The 20,804-nt window shown below is 41.1% G+C and overlaps 1 protein-coding gene across 2 annotated transcripts in view; it reads left to right on the top strand.

Moving 5' to 3' along the window:
- Nucleotides 1-20,804, top strand: part of LOC126416279 (uncharacterized) — a 212,181-nt gene that overhangs the window by 106,108 nt on the left and 85,269 nt on the right. For both annotated transcript variants that reach the window (XM_050083923.1, XM_050083924.1), the window contains exons 5-6: nt 9,200-9,340; nt 18,271-18,405. In XM_050083923.1, coding sequence (XP_049939880.1) covers nt 9,200-9,340; nt 18,271-18,405 — 276 coding nt within the window. The remainder of the gene's footprint in view (nt 1-9,199; nt 9,341-18,270; nt 18,406-20,804) is intronic.

Consider the following 20,804-nt stretch of genomic DNA (forward strand, 5'->3'; position numbering starts at 1 on the left):
TTTTGGTGTGTCCATACACAGTGGCAAACATTCAAGAGCTCCTGGAACATTTAAACTATATCCATCACAGTGTAGAAGTCATGATGGAGCTTGGAAAAGAGGGCTGACTACCTTTCCTTGGCATGTTAGTTAAGAGAAGACTGGATGAGTCCCAGGATCACAATGTGTATAGAGAACCTATACACATTGATCTCTATCTTCACTCCTTGAGCTATCACCATCCATCGAAAGGAATTCAGCGCTAAAGACTCTGGTCCATATAGCTCAAACACTTTCACACAGGAAGAATCTTGCTGGAGAATTATGACACCTATAACTGATGTTCTGAACAAATCAGTAGTCAGAACGTCATATGAAATGGGCAATGCAGTGAAAATCAAGAATGCCTGTGAAACAGGTTGGAACTGATACCAAGGGAGAGAAACCAAAAATTGCTCATCTGACTTATGCTGACTCAATATCTGGGAAGATCAATAGACTCCTATGAAAACATCCAGTGTACTTTTCTCCCTTCATCGAAGATAAAAAGTATCCTGTGTAATGTTGAAAGTGACCTAGGTCTCCAAAAGTAAGATGTGTTTCACATTACATGCAAATGCGGCGTGTTTTATACATTGGGAAGACTATCGTAATAGTCAGAGGGAGAGGTGAAGAACATCAGTAACACACTGAACTAAAACAAACCAGCAAATCTGCTGTCGCTGAGCACTGTCTCACATATAATCATGAAATGAAACACGATAAGACCAGTTTTGTGGTGCAGATTCCGAGATTCTTGGACAGCATAATTGAGGAGTCTATCAAAATAAAGATGTCAGAAAACCTAATAAACAGGGATGGAGGTTTCAATTTAAATAATGCTTGGGACCTGGCACTCAATTTATTAAAATCTCACAGACCATCACATCCATTAGAGTGGAAAAATGCTGAGGGAATTTGCATTTCATCAAGTATCAGTGTGTACTCTGTAAACCAAAAGAACATCAAACTGGACATAGGGAATCAAAGTTGGCTATAAATAGCAGAGTGAAACCAACAATAGCTCAGTCTGGTTGCAGGCAGCAACACATAACAGCAAAACACACAGTACCTGAAGAAGAAGGCTGGGTCGGATGTGAAAATATTGTGCAGAAAATGGCAACAGCTACTGAGAAAACATGAGAGAAAAGGTCGTCAACAAGCACAGCATGACTGAATTTGGGAATGGGCAAATTGTAAGGTCTTTGAAAAGGACTGATACTTCTGTGGTGCTGAGGCATTTAGAGGACAGGTTAATGACCATTTTCCAGGCCTGTTTAGCTCTGGATATTGTAGGGCAGTGGGAAGCAGTTCCTCAGGGTATGGTAGATGTAATACATCTGCAAGCAGTATTTGGCAATATGAGGTTTGATGGAGGCTCTTATAGTAATGGTACATCAAACCTCCCATGCATTCCCTCTTAGCTCCCAAACCCTGCCCTACTGACATACTACTTTTACCACACTCTGAGAAACTCCCCATCACCACCCTACAGAACCCAGACCTAAATAAGCCCACAAAGTATTCATAAACCTGCCCTCTAAAAGTCTCAGTCCCTCAAAGTACCAGTCCTTTTCAAAGGCCTTACCATTTGCCCTGCTCCCATATTCAATCATGCTGTGCTTATTAAAGTCTCTTCTTCTTCTCCCAGTCCCTAAAGTGCAAACACATTTTCGCCACCAAACCTGTCAATCAGACACTATCCAAAACCAATATTAAATCTTGTCTAACTTAACGTACTCCTCCATCTAATCATTATCCACCCCCGTTGCCCCAAAACTGTCTCCTGTTAACTTTCCAGAATTTCTTAACCTTAAACCTTGCCTATTATTCCTCAGGTCCCTCAATATGGAAACCAATCTCACATCCACAGAAATAACTGCAATCCAACACTTAAAAACTGATCCTGACCTTGTAATCCTACCTGTCGACAAAGACTCCAACACTGTGGTTATGAGCTGCAAGAATTACTTGGCAAAGGGACTTCACCAGCTGTCAGATACATCCACCTATAAGCACTGCCACAGTGACCCAATTCCAGAAACCCATCAGGATCTTCAGTCCCTCCTGAAATTCTTACATCCATCCCAGAACCTCTCTCCTAGATCTAAGCTTATTACCTCTAACCTATCCTACTGTATAAAAGACACTAACCATTTCCTCTATGAACTCCCCACAGTTCTTGTTCCTTTACTGCCTGGTGCCCTGCTTGTCACTGTTGAAGTGGCTCCCTCTTCTGCAATATCCCCAATGCCCATGGTCTTGCTGATCTTGAACACTGCCTTTTCCAATGCCCAGCTGACTTCAAACCTACAACCTCTTTTCTGATCACCATGATTAACTATATTCATACCCAGGATTACTTCTCCTTTGAAGGCATCACCTATAGACAAATCCATTGAATAGCAATGGGCACCACCATGGTACCATCCTATGCTAATCTACTCATGGGCTACCTAGAAGAATCCTTCCTAACCACCCAGAATCCCAGATCCCACACCCGGTGCTGATTCACAGATGACATCTTCATGATATGGACTGATGGTGTGGACACTTTATCCACATTCCTCCAGTACCTCAACACTTTCTACAGCATTCATTTCATGTGGTCCTTTTTAGCCTCATAAGACATATTCCTCTATACTGATGTCCACCTTAAAGGTAACTGGATCACTACTTGCGTCTATCAACCACCAACAATAACTCCACTTCGACAGTGCCAACCATGGGTCTCACTGTGGCCTTCATTTGCACTTTCCACTTGCCCAGAAACAGATCACCAGTACCTTGTCTCCCCAATCACCAACCATCCCCTACATATCCACTGCCTTGCTACAGAGGTGTGCTTCTCTCATATCTCAGTACATCCAATGACTAGAGCAACTGAACCACATTCTCTGCTAGGGTTTTAGCTATCTCTTATTGTACCCTGAAGTGAGAAATATCTTCCCCACTATCCTCCTGATCCTACATCACCCAGAATGGTATTCTGCTACCTATCCACACTGTGCAATATCCATGCCTGAACTTATTCTACGCCTGCTCTCAACCCCTTGCCCCAGTTTCATATCCGTGCAAGACCTAGATGCAAGACCTGTGCCATACATACATCCTCTCAATGTCACCTACTCCAGTTGTGTCACAGGCATCTCCTGCCCCCTCAAAGGCAGGTTACCTATGAAAGCAACCATGTGATCTATTAACTTAGCTGCAGCCACTGAGCTGCATTGCTTCATTCTACGACTGCATGAAAACTAACAAGCTCTCTGTTCACATGAATAACCACTACCAAACTGGACGACCCAGTTGCTGAAAATGTCACATAACATGATGTGCTTTACTTCAGTAACTGCTTCACAGCATGTGCCATCTGGAATCCTCCTACCAACACCTGTTTTTTTAGAACTGCACAGATGGGAACCCTCCATGCTAGATATCCTTTATTCCCATAACCCCCCTGACCTTGATTGTCACTAATTCCTTTGGTCCATCTGCTTATCCCTTTCCCTGCTCCCACTTCATCTTTACAGTGCCTTCTTTCTCATCAGCACATATGTGTAGTTCTTTCCCCTTCCCTTCTTCTCTCCTTTCCACTTTACCCTGCTGTCCCACTCCCCTTCCTCCCCAGCACAGCCTCCTGATGCTGTGCCTAATAGCCCACTATCCTGTCCCTGGCACATTCCCACAGGAAGCACTAGCATCTACCAATACCCGTACCCTGTTATCCCTCACCGTCCCTGCACCTCTCCTTTTCTGTACCTCCACTACCCATTCCAGCAAAGATCACTGCTCATCACAGTTGGGCCTTTGTACCTAGAGACCTAGAGAGAGAGAGAGAGAGAGAGAGAGAGAGAGAGAGAGAGAGAGAGAGAGAGTGAGTGTGTGTGTGTGTGTGTGTGTGTGTGTGTGTGTGTGTGTGTTTTGTCTATGTCTGATGAAAGGCTTAACCCAATTGCCGAATAATATCTAGCAGTTTTTTCATCATGTCTGTGTGTCACTTGCTGCTTTTTCTATTTGGTGAGTAGTAATCTATCCTTTTCATAATGTTGTAAATGTCATGAGATAGGTTCTCATACTATATTTATGAGGCATTTCTGCATGCTGGTTAGAAAATTCAAAGAAGTACACACTGTAATATTGAAATTCATTTCATTTCGTAAATAAGTGTATTATATATCTGACAGTTTTGAACTGCTTGAACTAGAAAAAAAGTTTAGGTGAAACATAAGCTAGCCATTTATGGACACGTAACCTGTAGGTACAAACTGTACAGCCTGCTGTTCAACTACTAGAACCTGTGTGTGGTTAATACAATGGATCCAGACTACACAAAAACTCCCTCGAACAATTAACGTTAGCTACATTGATTGCAGCCCTGGAAGATAGCTAGTTCGATCATTCCAAGCTTGTAGTTCAAAACAACTTAACACGCAGAGAACAAACATCAGAGTTATCTCATATCTATACATGAACTAACTACATGCATGCAAGATATAAAAAATAAAAAGTAATCAAAGAATAACAAAACCAATACAGCAACTCTGTTGTCTGGCACAAAATGCTTGATAGCACAGTTTTGTGTAAACATACGCAGTCAGCATGCATGCATGACATGACACAACACAATTTGATTGCACAATGTTACCATATCAGCCCCAATGGTGGAAGCGGAACATTATTCCAAATTGTGGGCTAGAAAGTGGACATGACAACTGGATCTTGAGGTATGTGTCTGCTGGTGTAATCTGCACCAGTGGCTGTGAAGGTAGTAGTGAGGTGGTTGTTGGGTGAGGCCGTAGTCTCGGAAGCTCTGGCATTGTTGCTTCTTGGAAGATGTAAGCCGATTTAACACTATCTGTAGAAACAGTGGCCGCCTTTCTGTTAATCGAAATGTCAATTGTCTTGTCTCCACTTGCAACTACACAGTAGAGTCCTGACTATGGCGGCTGCAATGACTGTTTGATGCCTTATGTGCCTACTGTGATGTGTGAAAAGGTTTTCAACTCTTGATGCATGAAGGTGGTAGCTATAACATGTCTCTGTGGCTGAGGTGGGTAGATTCGAGCCACGTGCTCTCGCAGTCGGCATAGGAATTCTGGTTGATCACCCCTTGATTGTGAGAGAGCATTTGTGTCAACAAATTCTCCTGGGAGCCTCAACATCTCACTGTACACAATTTCACTGAAGAAGCATCTATGTCTGGTCTGAAAGTGTTTCCGAGACTGAGTATTATCTTGGGAAGGACTTTGGTCCACTCAGTGTCGTGGCACATTAGTGCTGCTGTAAATGAGCGGTACCATCTCTTGATCATCCCAGTACTGGAGAGGTGATAGCCCACATGAGTTGTCTGAATAGTTCGAATTCAAATTGTCATCCTCTGTTTGGCATGACATGTAAAGTACAGCCAAAATGCTACAACCAATACTACACAAAACTGAAAGCCAGATTTTCTGCTGTAATGTTGTCCACTGATGCAGCTTCCAGCCAGCGGATGTAACAATCTGCCATCATAATTATGTAATGTTAGCTGTCAGATGATGGGAATGGACTGATAATATCAAAGTGGACGTGATTGAAATGGGCCATCGTTATTGGAAAGTTCTGTGTTAGTGCTTGCATGTGGCAGTGTATCTTGCCGCATTGGCACTTAAGACAACACCTTGCTCATTCACGGCAGTCTTTCTATACATCTGGCCACACACAACAATTCATCACTAGGCAGGTCGCCGATCAAATACCAGGGTGTCACAGGTCATGTAGCGTATCGAAGACATCCCTTCTGAAGGCATTAGGTAGCAATGGCCATGGTTTTGATGTGGGCATGACTCAATACAGCCTGACATCACTCCCTGGAATCTGGATAAGTTGGAGATCCAACGATAATGTTCCTGCTGATAAAAGTCCCTGTAGCTCTTGATCTGATTGTTGAGCAGTGATACGTTTGGTGTAATTGATTGTGCCAGTAATTCTTCTGAATCTGAGTTAAACAAGTGGCCATCACAATATCGATACTGGAGATGTGCTGGATGTCCATGTTGAATTGTGAGATGAACATTAGCTAATTGTGTTGCTTCGGTGAACAGTTTTCACTATTCTGGTGAAAGGCATTTAGTTAGCGGTTTGTAATTGGTGTGGATAAGAAAGTCTTTAGCTTCCAAGCCTAAAGTATTTGATGGACTTATAAATGGCCAGAAGTTCTCTGTCATAGGTGCTCCACAGCTTTTTTGAGGATGATAGTTTGTGCAAGAAAAATGCATGTGGTTGCCATGTGTCACTACATTGTTGTTGCAACGCTGTGCTCATCACCTTCTGGCTAGTATAAAGTACTAGTGCAAGAGGTGCAGTAGGCTCAGAGTGCACCAATAGTGCACCATCTGTGAAGCTCTTTTTGACTGCTTCAAATGCCACACACATACTAACAGTCTCTGCTATAGGCAAGTTACCCTTGTTCTTTGGGCAGCTGATTAATGCTGCAATTACTGGCTCCTGTAACTCGGCAGAGTGTGGCAAGTGATGTCAATAAAAATTTAACATACTGAGGAATCAATGCAATTCTGTGGCCATATTTGGGTGTGAAATCCTTAAGATGGCTCACTTTCTCTTACAGTAGTAGCAATCCTGTTGCTGTTACCCTGTGCTATAGGAAACCCACCTGGGGCTGGCCAAAGACACATTTAGCACTATTTAGGACGATTCCATGGTGTTCCAACTGCTTGAACATTCCCGTTCAATACTGCCAAGGTTGCTCTGCTAAAATATCATCCAGGTAAGCAAAAGAAAAAGTTAGACTGTGTAGCATGGAGACAGTGAGATGTTGCCACACTTGAGCAGTGTTCCTGAGTTCAAAAGTTATAAATTTGCTTTCAAACAGGCCAAAAGTAGTGATGATTGGTGTCTTGGGAAAGTCTTGTTCAGCTAGATGGATCTGTGTGTATGCTTTTGCACAATCGAGGATGGTAAAAATAACTGCACGACTCAATGATAATTATAGTCACATAACAACAGCACTGGATATCTGTCAGGTATTGTTCTGGCATTCAGGGCTCTGTAGTCACCACAAAGCCGCTATGCACCACCCTTTTTCAGGATCAAATGTAGCAGTGAGGACCGGGGACTGTTGGAAGTCTACATTACACTTCACGAATCATACTGTCAAACTCTGTTTTCACAATTTTGAGATGATCTGGAGCCAAATGTCATGGTCTGCAAGGTGGGTGGGGGGCTGTCAGTTGTCTCTATGTAGTGGACAGTGTTGTGCCTTTCCTCCTTAAGTGCTCCATGGGATTGTGGAAGAGCCAGAAGTCCATGCAGCAGCCCCATGTCCTCACTGTCTGCCACTCGAATTACTTTGGCAGTATGAACAGCTCCATCCCACCAAAACCTGGATCCTGTTAAGCCTGTGGTGTTGTCGAGTAGGCGTGAGTTCTTCTTGTCTGGCAATAGATTGCAATGGGTGAGGAAGTCCTTTCTGATAGTAGGTTCAGCAGTGACTGCAGTGGAAAAACCCATGCAAAGTTTCACAATAAATTAGGTCTAGTTCCAAGTGCAATGTGCCATACATTGTTTGCAGTGGTCAGAGAGAATAATGTGGTTGGTCACTTCCTGTGCTACATACTCAGTGGGTAAACGGAAGAACTGGCTCCACTATCTATTAAATATTTCCAGGTGGATCACTGATCACTAGCAAACAGGTACAGAGACACTGATTGGCAGTTGGAAGAAGTGCCTGCTTCTGACCGCCACTGCCATTTGGATAAATGCGGTTTTTTTTGTGGTGGTGGTGGTGGGGGGGGGATTTTGCATCTGCAAATTTGCTCCCCGAATTTCTAGTGATACCAGATGATACCTTCCTGCTCAGGCTCAGCTGTGGAAGAAGTCATTGATGATCTGCTGCACGAGCATTGGCAGTATCAATTCTGGCTTCTGTCTTTCCTTGGGTTGCTTCACGACAACAATTCGCTGATCTATTGCCTCAGTTAATCTACCTTTGCCACCAAGGCATCATAATCTGTGTGTGAAACAGTCGGCGTCATAATAGCGCCCTGCACAGTGATTGCACTGACATGAGCCGGTGTCATCACGTCCTGGATTATATCTGCCAACTCTGCTACTACATCAAACTGTGATGCTACAGTTGCTTTGGCAGGTGATGGTAAATGATTGCTCCTTATTGTGTGCAGTAAGCTTTCCAGAATGGTTCCTATTTCTGTTTTGCTTCTTAGGTGCCACAAGTACTGTGAAGGCTTTCTGTTTCCAATATCTTCCTGAGTGAGAAACTGATGGATTCACTCTTCGTGCGATGCTGACACTCGCTGAATCAATACTGCTTGAAGTGGGTTGTAGGAGTTGGCCTTTGGTGGCGAGGTAACTATATCTTGCACTTCTGTGGCATACTGGTGATCTAATTGACACTCCCAGTGCAAACTCTGTAGTGTCCACTAAAATCCCAAAACAGAAAAAACTGGCTTTCACTTGCGCAGACCACAAAGCTGTATTGTATGGCCAGAAAGGTGGTAGTCTTACAGCCAGTTGTGACTTAGTGGAATTTGCGTTAAACATTTTTCAAATCTCTTCCATAAGTGCTTGTTAATTCAATGTACTATGCAGGTAAATTATGTTGGGGTCACCACCTTGTCAGTACAAGCTGTTGTTTGACCATTAGAACGTGCATCTACTTAATATGATGGAATCAGACTACAAAAAAATTCCCTCAAACAACTAACATTAGCTATATTTATTGCAGCCTCAGAAGATGGCAAAGAATATGTGGCTTGTTCAATCATTCTGATATATGTAACACAGTGCCTCTGGTATCTGGTGCAAAATGTTTGACAGCACGGTGTGTGTAAACATACACACGCGGAACGTGTGCCGCAACACTGCATGATTGCGCAATGGCGTCACAAACCTACTTCCTAAAACAAATCTTTGTAGAGGCGTTGCCCCAAGTTTCTTACACCAATCGTCTTCCTGTTCAAGTGTGCATCTATCCAAATTTCACAAACTAAATACTTGAAGGAGACAGACTTCCCATTGTTAGACTTTGATTTAAGAATGTTGAAGCTGTATTCTCTTTCATTAGTTTCATGACTGTTCATTTGATTTCAAAACTGTGATAAGAAATCATTACAAGGTATTGTCAAGTGTTACATGTCTGTTAATCCTTTACTCTCTGTTTCAGTTAGAGGTGAGAGAGAACCTGTAACTGCCCACAGGACATCACCCACAGTAGACTTGACAGAGCTGGGGAAACCACCACAGCAGAGACGTGGTATGATGCGAGGGAAAAGAGTGGTCGACATATCTGCCTTTTATTGTGCAGGTATGTTTATTTTTGGGGCTGACATAACTATCAAGGAAATGTGCTATTGCGAGAGAAGAGATGCATCAGAGCTCAGGTCAAAACTTTCATAGTGGGAAAATATTTGAGAAACAATTCCCATATTGAAACAGTAGTAGTGGCTTTGTAAAGACTGAGAGTTGTATTTGATGTCTTACACATTTCTTCTTTCTTCATTCTGTAATTAGCTTTCCTGATTTCTCTTTTGAGCCTTTATTGTATTTAGCAGTACTGTCTCAGCTTGTTTTTTACCTGCTCATTCAGTGGCTCTCATTCTTATTGTTACTTTTCTCATCTACTTTTCTGTCTGTCAAGAATATCACACTGAGAAAGTTTGTAACACTTGTAATTACATTTTATCTAGTGTCTCATGATCACAACAGCCTTTCATTTCTCTCAAAATTCCAAGCTCACTCTTTGTGTTTCAGCTAAGGCAGTATTGGTAGTCTCCTGAAAAGATAATTTTATGTTCACCAGTCACACCTCCATTTCTTATATGTTATGAGCACAGAAAATAAATGTACTTGTTTAGGAGAAAGCTTTTTGTATTGGGAAGTGTGTGGCTTATAAGTATGTTTCTGGAAGACAAAACAGAAGATAATTAGCATTAACTATAAAGCCAGATCATTTCTGAGGATGAATTTGAATATCTCAAGGTAGGAAAAATGTTGTTTGAACTTGTGGCATCCCCTGTGTTAAATATGACTTAAGGACTGAATTAAATTTGGACCATTTTGTGGGTATGATGCAGAAATATCTTTTAATTGACATACTGGTTATGATGTAAAATTCTTCCCAGTCTTCTGCCAAATCGCACTGACCACAAATCTGATGCCACATTAACATTCAGATCACCATTTGGTGATACTTACTTGACTGTAATTTCACTTTAAGTTGTTTTGTTTGTAACATCCAGTGGTTTCTGTTCTGAAATTAAGATTGTGATTGTCATTACCATGCCATGTTGATTACCAGCATCAACCATTCAGGGAGATATTCTGCACTGAGGTTAAAGCTGAAGTTCAAAGTGTCAACAGCAATCAACAAATTAGAAATTATCAGTTAATCTGTGTCTTACAGAATATGGTCTGATAGCTCACTGCAACAGAAGAAAGTAAAAGAAGCTGTGTAAGGGCTTTCCGTTTTTTGTTCCCCTCCCCACCACCCCACTTAAGCGTCTTACATTGTATTCATATTGGATACAGTAACAATTTAGTGACAATGGGTAAATGTAAAAAGTACAAACATAGATTAAGCTTTTGTGTTCTTCAGAATCCTGTCTGTTGAGTTCTTCATAATCTTGTCTTCTTTCATATATATCTCTACCTTAATAAAAACTACCAATTACAGTAAGTTTTTTCCTTGTACTATCCAAGGCTAACATATTCTGTTTAATAGCATGGCTGAAGAATCACCCTACACAAATTGTTCTAAAAATTATGTTGCAGCACCCAGGTAACATGTTGGTGAGGCAGCTTTATCTGATGTGAAGGCAGCTGTGTGTGAAAACATAGGCTATGTGAAGACATCCTCACATAATGGCTGTTTTAAGCACATAGCCAGGTTTGTACAATGTATGACCACTGCCAGCCATGAAGTTATATGCTGTCTGATGGTGTTATGGTTATAGGACACCATTATAAAAAGAAGCAAAGACAGATGGGCAATTGTTTTAGCAACAATACAGATTGCCGATGGGGATATGAACTGACATAAGTGACTTTGGTAAAGGACGTAATATGACTGGATAAATAAAAAAAATGTACATTCAGTGGTGATAGGGGAAGATCCATATTGAACGTAAGGAAATTTGCAAGCCTTTTGAAGCCATTGGGTCCTACTTGTGGCAGAAGGGTTGAAGAGAAAACAAGAGGGATGAAGAAATAGGACTGGCAAGGTTTAGGAAATTGGGGGGTTACGGAAAAGTTGCCCAGAACACTGGGTCAGGGGAGACTTACTGGACAAGATGAGAATAAAAGATTGATTGTTGGGGACTGCACAGACAAAGGACAGACTGTTGTGTTTCAGTATTTGGGAATGAAAATCTTAGAAATAACAAACCTGGTTGGATGTTCCAGTGATACTGTTGTGAGCCAGTGAGGGTAGAAGGTTGGCCTATTATGTAAAGTAGCAAATGTGACAGATCTGAAGATCGAGTAGCATGCCGATTTGCACACAAGTGCTTCACAGAACACTTTGCGCCTTGTTTAACACAGCACTCCACAGTGGACGACCCTGTGTGTTCACACATTGACCCATCGACACCATCGGTTACAATTTCAAAGGGCTCAGGCTCAGAGAGAAAGGACTTCAGTTCAACAGAAACATGTCACTTGATCAGAGAAATGACTTTTATTGTTATGTCAGGTTGATGGTCTTTTCCATATATTTGTCATACTTACTGCTCAAAACATGTACCTCACCACAGATGCCGGCCATTGGGGGGACATTCACCTGGGTCTCTATGGCACCTATCTTGGTAACTGAAGGCACCATGACATCAGTGGACTATGTGAACATTATTGTGAACTTCATCAGAAATAATTCTGAGGGAAAATCAATATATGAAACAGAATAATGGTCTTTATATTGATAAGAACTTGAACTGGAAATTACATGTTACAGATCTTCTTAAACATTTAAGTTATGCAGTTTTTGGATGAGGGGTAACTTAACATTTTGATGAAAATGGAAGAAGTTGACTTACTTTTCCTATTTTTATTCACTAATGAGTGTTGCTTTCATTTTCTTGGATAACTCGTCATTGAAGAATGTCTGTTGCATAGGAGCTTGTAATAAAGATAATATATGGTGTCCGCTCTAGTGACTCTTGTGGATAACTCTTATAGAGTTGATCAGACTAACACCATCAACAAAGCACATTTACTCCTGTATGAAATTCGTTGCCAACAAACAGTCACAATTCAAAAGCGACCTAGCATTCGTAAATGCAATTCTAGAAGGAGCAGCCAATAGCACTGTCTATTGCTCAGCCTTAGTGTGGCACAGAATAGTTATTCAGCCATAAAAATCTTTGACCAACTACTCCCTGATGCAGTAGAATGTAATAAATAATCAAATTAACTTTAACTTTAAATACAAACGGTTATCATGTCTACTTGAGAACTCATTCTATGGAGGAGCATGTTGCCATATTTTTCACAGGGAATGGGTATTTTAACCTTGAAACTGGCTTGTTTCACATCATACCAAGAGGTCACAATTATGATCCATGGAATGTGCAAATAACTTCACTAAAGTAAACTTCAGTGCCATTGTAGTCACTAAACAATGGCATGTGTCGCTTTGATTTGTTTACTTGCTTTACATATGAATGAAACCTCTTAGGCAGTAAACACTTCCGGGCTAAGTTGCCATGGTCGATCTGTAGAACTATTCTCCCTGACGTTTCGTTCTCAACTACGAAGAACATCTCCCGAGGTGAGTCGACGACTGGCTGCTAGGAGCTGGGGCCGCCGCTTATATGGAGATCGTAGAGGGCGCCACCGCACGTCACGTGGCGTCGATGTGTAGCTATCTCTGGCTATCGTCTGTTCTCTCAATTGCAGGCAATCGATTGTCATGTGATTGATGCAACGTCGACCGCCATATCTTGTCCAATTGTAATCCTTCTTCTTTACGATTAAAATTGTATTGATGTTTGTGGATTTCAATTGCCTCTCTATACATATGTGTATAATAATGTGACGTCCTCGCTAGCACGCTTGTCTCACCAAATTTTATTTCGTGATCTCCATCCTTAAAAACATGTTCCGCTACTGCCGATTTGTCGATATGTCCCAAGCGACAGTTTCTTTTGTGCTCCGCCAACCGTGTATTGATGCTTCTTTTTGTAGTTCCTATCTAAACCCTGCCACAACTACATGGAATTTTATATACCCCTGGGGTGGCTAGGGGGTGACGAGCATCTTTTGTTGATCTTATGCATTCACTAATTTTCTTAGTAGGTCTGAAAATAGTCTCAACCTGAAACTTGGCTAGTACTTTCCCAATGCGATCCGTGATGTTATGGATGAATGGAAGAAATACTTTTCCAGCTGATGGTTGTTGCTGTCGCCTATTTTTAGGCATTTTTCTACTTGGGTGAAGTGCTCGGTTAATCTCGTTTTTCGTATAACCATTTTTCGATCCCGTTGATGAAGCTCTCTCTCATATAGCCGATATGTTCCCTACTGATATAGTGGCCTTGTTCCAACACTGTCTATCCTCGACCTATTTTCAGTACAATGGCGAATTTTATGAACAGATTGATGGGGTAGCCATGGGAATCCCCCTAAGCCCCGCAATTCCGAATTTATTCATGGAATATTTTGAACATCAAGCACTGCAGTCGGCAAAAAAAAAAAGTCCCTCGAGGTAGTATCGGTATGTGGATGATACCTTTGTAATATGGAATCATAAGGAAGAAGACTTGAATAAAAATAGGCGACAGCAACAACCATCAGCTGGAAAAGTATTTCTTCCGTTCATCCATAACATCACAGATCGCATTGGGAAAGTACTAGCCAAGTTTCAGGTTGAGACTATTTTCAGACCTACTAAGAAAATTAGTGAATGCACAAGATCAACAAAAGATGCTCGTCACCCCCTAGCCACCCCAGGGGTATATAAAATTCCGTGTAGTTGTGGCAGGGTTTAGATAGGAACTACAAAAAGAAGCATCAATACACAGTTGACGGAGCACAAAAGAAACTGTCGCTTGGGACATATCGACAAATTGGCAGTAGCGGAACATGTTTTTAAGGATGGAGATCACGAAATAAAATTTGGTGAGACAAGCGTGCTAGCGAGGACGTCACATTATTATACACGTATGTATAGAGAGGCAATTGAAATCCACAAACATCAATACAATTTTAATCGTAAAGAAGAAGGATTAAAATTGGACAAGATATGGCGGTCAACGTTGCATCAATCATGTGACAATCGATTGCCTGCAATCGAGAGAACAGACGATAGCCAGAGATAGCTACACATCGACGCCACGTGATGTGCGGTGGCGCCCTCTACGATCTCCATACAAGCGGCGGCCCCAGCTCCTAGCAGCCAGTCGTCGACTCACCTCGGAAGATGTTCTCCTTAGTTGAGAACAAAACGTCAGGGAGAAGTAGTTCTACAGATCGACCATGGCAACTTAGCCTGGAAGTGTTTACTGATGAAGACGCCGGCCATGAAAGCCTACATGGGATGAAACCTCTTAGGGTTTTGGTCAGATCAGTCAACAAAATTTTACTCTTATATTCATTATTCATTGAATGCTTTCTGCATTTGTGCCTGGTGCATGTTTTGGCTTTGTTCAGTTGTGTTCATCTTTGTGTTTCAAAATACTTTGACTTCAGTTAAAGTTTGATGAAGCTCTCTTTGCTTTTGTTTCAGCTTCTAATGTGGCTATAGTTATCGTTGATTCTTCCCATCCCTAACAACCTTGCTCAGTACACACTTGCTTACAATGTGTTGTACAGTACCTTTAAATTTTAACCACTACATATTTGTTCCAAAACTGAATGTTAAATGATGTCTGCTCGGGTAATGTCCAACTGTTTTTTGTCACACTTTAGAAAAAAAAATCCTGTCTTTCTTAACATTCCTTTTTACACATTTAGTCATTTATGCTATAACAGCTATAACCCATATGGTTACTGTTACAAAAATTCCTGTTTGATACCTGCTAGATTCTGTAGACTTGCCCTTGCAAATTCATTTTTTAACTAATGGCTCAAAGTAATTTAGTAATTTTCAGAAAAGACATTCAAAACAACTTCACTTAAGTCCCTGTCCCTGACACTCATTTTAATTATGCCAGTGTCTCATTCTACAGCTGGTAAAATAAAATCTCCCACTGTCTCCCACAGTAGCATACCAGGAAATTTAACAGCAATGTTCTTTGTTTTCTCTTAAATATTCTGCCACTACACCGCCTGATCTAAGTGGTGCATTATCCTACTTTGGTGCTAACATACACCCGGATTATTTCATATTCAGAATCTGTGATAATATCACTAGATGTTGTTATGTTCTCTTTAGTAATAAATATAAGAGTATCATTGACATCTGAATTTTAGATTTCAGCCAATTATTTTGTTGCTGGTGGCACATAGCCTGTATTACCTTTCAAGGACTATACTAATTCTATGATTATAATATAGATGCTTCTGCAGTTAACTAGCATCACATTTACGTTGTCCCTTTGTGATCTGCAAGAATTAATGTTCTCCTCTGCAGTCAACTTGGGTAATTTACTGCTTTCTCAAGTTTGCAGCATAGAATTCATTAGCGAGTATAGGAAGTATATGCGTCCTCTGTGGTGTACTGCTGACCTTTTGAGGTGGAGCGGGCAAGAGGAGGGACGTGACTGACTTCTACAATTATCTTTACCAACTAGAGAGTGTCAAAAAATAGTTTGTGCTTCTGGTTTATGCCTTCCACTTGGCATCAAGCCAGAGGACTGTGACTGGTTCTGGTAGAAATTTGCAAATTGTGAACTGTTTTTCCACCCCATGTTTAAGGCTAGCTGCATTTATTAGTACAGGAACTTCGTTACCTTCTTAACATTGGTGGTCCCATTGAACCACACTGTTTGTCTGGATTTTTCAAGAGACTCCTGTGCTAGCTTGTGTGTACTGTTCTGAATCAGAGGCACTCAATGTCTGTTGCTAAGGCTTAAGGGGACAGCCATGCAGCCAGTACCCACATTTGTTTTCCACCTAGAGATATGCAAAATTACAGTGTCTGCCATTCACCTATGTGAGGATAAACATGCCAGATTATGGTCAGTGACATCACTGTTTGGAGAGATTTTAGAACTGCTAGAGGTGTGTTCACAAATTTTTAGACAGATAAATTTGACAGTGTGAAATTAATGGCATCTGCTACGTAACAGATATCCTTATCAACAAGTTTATATGACTTCAGCCACTGCCAATAATTATAAAAACAGTTGTAATAATAAGAAGAAGAAGAAGAAATGTAATTTATCTGACAAAAGAAAGAATTGTTTTGTGAAATTTTGTTCTTTTGTACAGAATTAAGTACAGCTTAGGGCAATAATGAAATAATGTGTAAGCTTTTGAACTCTCCATTTTGTATTTTTATGTAAGTGGGAGTTTTCGTGCTTTTCCATTTTTTCCATACAAATGTACAAGATCCTTAATAGATGTATTAGTTCAAAAATTTATTTCCAGGCTGAAAATCATATATTCTTACACTGCACCCACACAACTTGTGCTAACTGTACACTTCCTTGTTAAATGTTTGCTTGTAGTCATGCTTATTTATTTCGTCATACACTCAATCAAAGGTTCTGTCTCAGATTCCCTAGTTCCCTTGCGGCTAACTTTTCCTGGTAATTTACTTTTCTGTTCCCAGAATGGGATTTTAACTCTGCAGTGGAGTATGTACCGATATAAAACTTCTTGGCAGATTAAAGCTGTGTGCCGGACCGAGACTCAAACTCGGGACCTTTGCCTTTTTCGGGCAATTGCTGTACCAGCTGAGCTAACCAAGCATGACCTGTCCTCACAGCTTTACTTTTCTGTTAGCATTTAAAATAGAGTAAACATAGTTCATGTTTACACTGCACATGAAAACCAATTCCAGCACAGTAGACAATAAACTCCAAACACAAAATGCCTTTTGTGGAATTGATTAAACTCAAGTAGGAAAGTGCACCAACATGGTCACTTGACTAGAATACAAATGAGGCACTGAGATCCCTAAGGGCCTAAAGCATGCACCTGTTGATACCACGTTTAAATGAATATCAGAGAAACCAATATACATCTTTTCGTAAATTTTCATGTGTACATTGTGGGCTACATCACAGGTAAACCTGACTCACCATAAGTTCAACAGATTTCAGAACCATGAATAAGTGCTACAACCTCACAATCGATGACGATGTGCCTTAGGCCCTTATGATTCCAGCACCTCCAATGGATTAATCTATGATCAAATTCATAACTTAATGTAATATAACTCATTAAGAAATCCACAAAATATAATTACTATTAGTACAACTTTAACATATACTGATGCCCGATCCAATTTTACTACAATATATAGTGAGTGAATTAGTATATCTGAGCAGTGTGCTATCATCTATCAAGATTTATGCTGAGCAAATGGGGATAAATGTCCGCTGCATGTGCTGCCACCTGGTGGCACTGATGTAAACTTCTAATTGAGTGACTGGCTAGATGTGCACATCACAAACCATGTACATTGTTTATCCAATCCGTATGTGTTTGGCCCATAAAGCAATTATGTCATGCAAGTTCCACAGGCGCAAAAGCTCCTTAGAACGTGCACAACTGAAGATGTGTTTGGGACAGTGATGCCAAGTTTCATGGAGTCAAGAGGAGCAGTAGCATGGTAGATTTAAGTGCTGTATCTTTCAGGTTGCAGCATGTATGTTATATTTAACAGCATTCAAAGAAAAATAACCAATAAATCTGCGAGGTGTCGAAAGTTAAGGTGCTTGCGTGCTCTTACACAGCAGCCACCACTGGCCTAGACACTATTGTACTGGACATAGAGAAACAAATGCCTTCTTCCTATCCCATTTGCCTTTTTCTCTCTCTCTCTCTCTCTCTCTCTCTCTCTCTCTCTCTCCCTCTCCATCTCCATATTAAGAGTAAAAAAGCTAATGGTTTAGAATATGCTATGAGTGCCAGTATTATTTAGTGTGCTCAAAAAGATTAAGGATGAACAATGTATAATTTTAAATCTGAAGTATGAACTCAGAAATTATGGTTACAAAATATCAAATTATTTTTTAAAGTCTAATTTTTTGTGACATTCCAGTGAGTTGAAACAAGTAACTACACTTCAAAGCTAATTTACTTATTAGTTTTTATGGCAAAAAAGATTGATTTAAAATTTATCTGTGTCAGATGAAAAAGAAGAACATACGGTGAAGTGTAATATTAACCAAGAGAAGAGAGAACTTGAAAGCTGTGTACGAAAAGACCAAGGAAATATAAGAAATTGTGAATCTAATCAGTCCCCTTCAGAACTGATTATATCAGGTAGGTAAAGAAGATTTAGTGTGATTGAGAACTACTAAAATCTACTTCTATAGAATGGAAATATATCATTTGTTTGTGCTTTTAAGTGTTGATTCTCCTTTTCAGTATCATGTGATCAGTAGTGCAAATAGAAATAACAAAGAGCTACCGTCATCCGCCCCCCTCTTTGTGTGTGCGCGCGCGCGCGCGCACACACACACACACACACACACACACACACACACACACACACACACACACACATTGTTTACTCTATGTCCTGAATTCAAAGTCGTTTGCCTGTTTACAACTTTACTAGATCTAAGTATTTCATGAAAGACATTTATGCTTGGGTAATACAAATAGCTCATGAACTTCACTTCACTGTATGGTCCACTAGGAATTGTCTTACTTTGTGAACTGAGAGGCTTTCTCAGCATGACGGATTAGCTATATGTTTCTAGGTATCCAGCTATGTTGAAAATTCCATTTTGTGTAGAAAACCCACAAAGGATGCTAAATTGAATCGTCAACTAAGCTGGAAACACACTGATACGTTGCTCACAGTGACACAAGGAAAACAGTTTATTGACCAAGGAAAGAAAATATCTGCTTTAACGATAATAACAAAATGACAATTACAGTGTCTTACGGATATGAAGACTTCACAGTGTGGTGATTCCAGTGTCTGATAAAGTAACACAATTAGGATCTTCATAGACAAATACACTTGTGTCGAAAATATTCTGAGTCTGATGAAGCTGTCCTGGATACAGTATTAGTGTACCAAGGAAACAATGATGGATGCTGAATACAATAGCAGCCTATACAATGGACTCTGAGAGCATCCTAAGATCATGGAGAAAATAGCACCCACCTAAAGACTAGGAGAGGCTGGAAAACTGACCTGTGCAGCTCTGGCACCGACAATTACAGAGTCCTGCAGCAGAATACTTGGGACACTATTTTCTGGTTGCATGTGTGGTGGACATGAATACATCTCTTGGGAGTTGGCCCCCCCTCCACCACTGATACTGCCACCTGGTATCTGTCCATTACTGTGAGAAGGCAAGTTTGTGTCACTGGGGCATGAAGGAGCCATAGGCTGCACATGTGCGTAGGATGTCCGAAGGGTTGCCAATAACTTTTGCGAAGATCTCCAGTATAGCACACACTGTTGCTCTTGATTGTGCAATTGTAATGTGTCAGGGGTTTAGGCACCAGTACTAGCCAGGATGGCTGCTTCTGCTCAGAATGGTGTGTTTGGAGGCTTTGAGTAGTTTTCTACCACTACCATATTGAAAGCAGTATCAGAAGAGCTTAATCAGTAGTAACATCCTGTATCCTGGAAGTCCTCCATACATACATTGTTGCTGGCATCCTGAATGCATGTGTAGTCACCCAGGCAGAGGTTGCTACTGAGTCATAACTCCCAGCTGTGTGCTTGGCTCTTAGGGGGGGGAGGCTGTGAAGTTTACCTCAGTGGAAGGCTGTAACTGGTGTGGTTTATGTAAAGTAGGCACCTCATGTGACCTGCAGATTATGCCACAGTGGCTATGAACAGAAGGCCTGGCATACAGATATCCAACATTGAATCCAGGACGCTGGGAGACTCTCAGAGTGTCCTTTGAAGAAACCCTAGAGAAAGTCTTTCTTTGCTAGCACCAGCTTAATACCTGGAACCATCAGACCTAGCAGTAGCTCATAGCCAGCTGATAACACTACCAGCAAAGTTGAAACTGCTTGCCTCCACATAGGACCATTGGCTGGTGTGAATATGGTATCAGCTGTAGTCAGAAGTTCTGAAACCAGTAGTAACACACGTAAAAGTGTTACTAGAGGCCAAGTGCTTGTATTTATAGTCACTCTGCCCAGCTGTGTTGTGACAGAGCCCTGCCTCCAGTCACATGGGTGACCACAGAAGCACAGTGTTCCACCATGGTATGTCAAAATCCATCTCACCACTGCAGCAGAGTGTGGTCTTGCAGTTTGCCATGCCACCAATATTCTAAATCCTAGCAGCAGGATTCTGAACACAGCTCAAAAGCCCAACTCTCAACGGGTTGCAAAGTCTTGATTGTCGTCGTTGCTGCAAGGAAGATTGTTTCCTCTGAAGCACACACTGCTGCTAAAACCTAAGAATCACTTAAAATAGCTTAGTATTATTGTATTTACATTATTGCTCATTGGCTCATTCCACATCATATCTGTTATTGTTGTTGTTGTTGTTGATGTTGTTGTGGTCCTCAGTCCTGAGACTGGTTTGATGCAGCTCTCCATGCTACTCTATCCTGTGCAAGCTTCTTCATCTCCCAGTACCTACTGCAGCCTACATCCTTCTGAATCTGCTTAGCGTATTCATCTCTTGGTCTCCCTCTATTTACCCTCCACACTGCCCTCCAATACTAAATTGGTGATCC

This window comes from Schistocerca serialis, chromosome 8 (genome assembly GCF_023864345.2).
Source record: "Schistocerca serialis cubense isolate TAMUIC-IGC-003099 chromosome 8, iqSchSeri2.2, whole genome shotgun sequence".
Lineage (NCBI taxonomy): Eukaryota > Metazoa > Arthropoda > Insecta > Orthoptera > Acrididae > Schistocerca > Schistocerca serialis.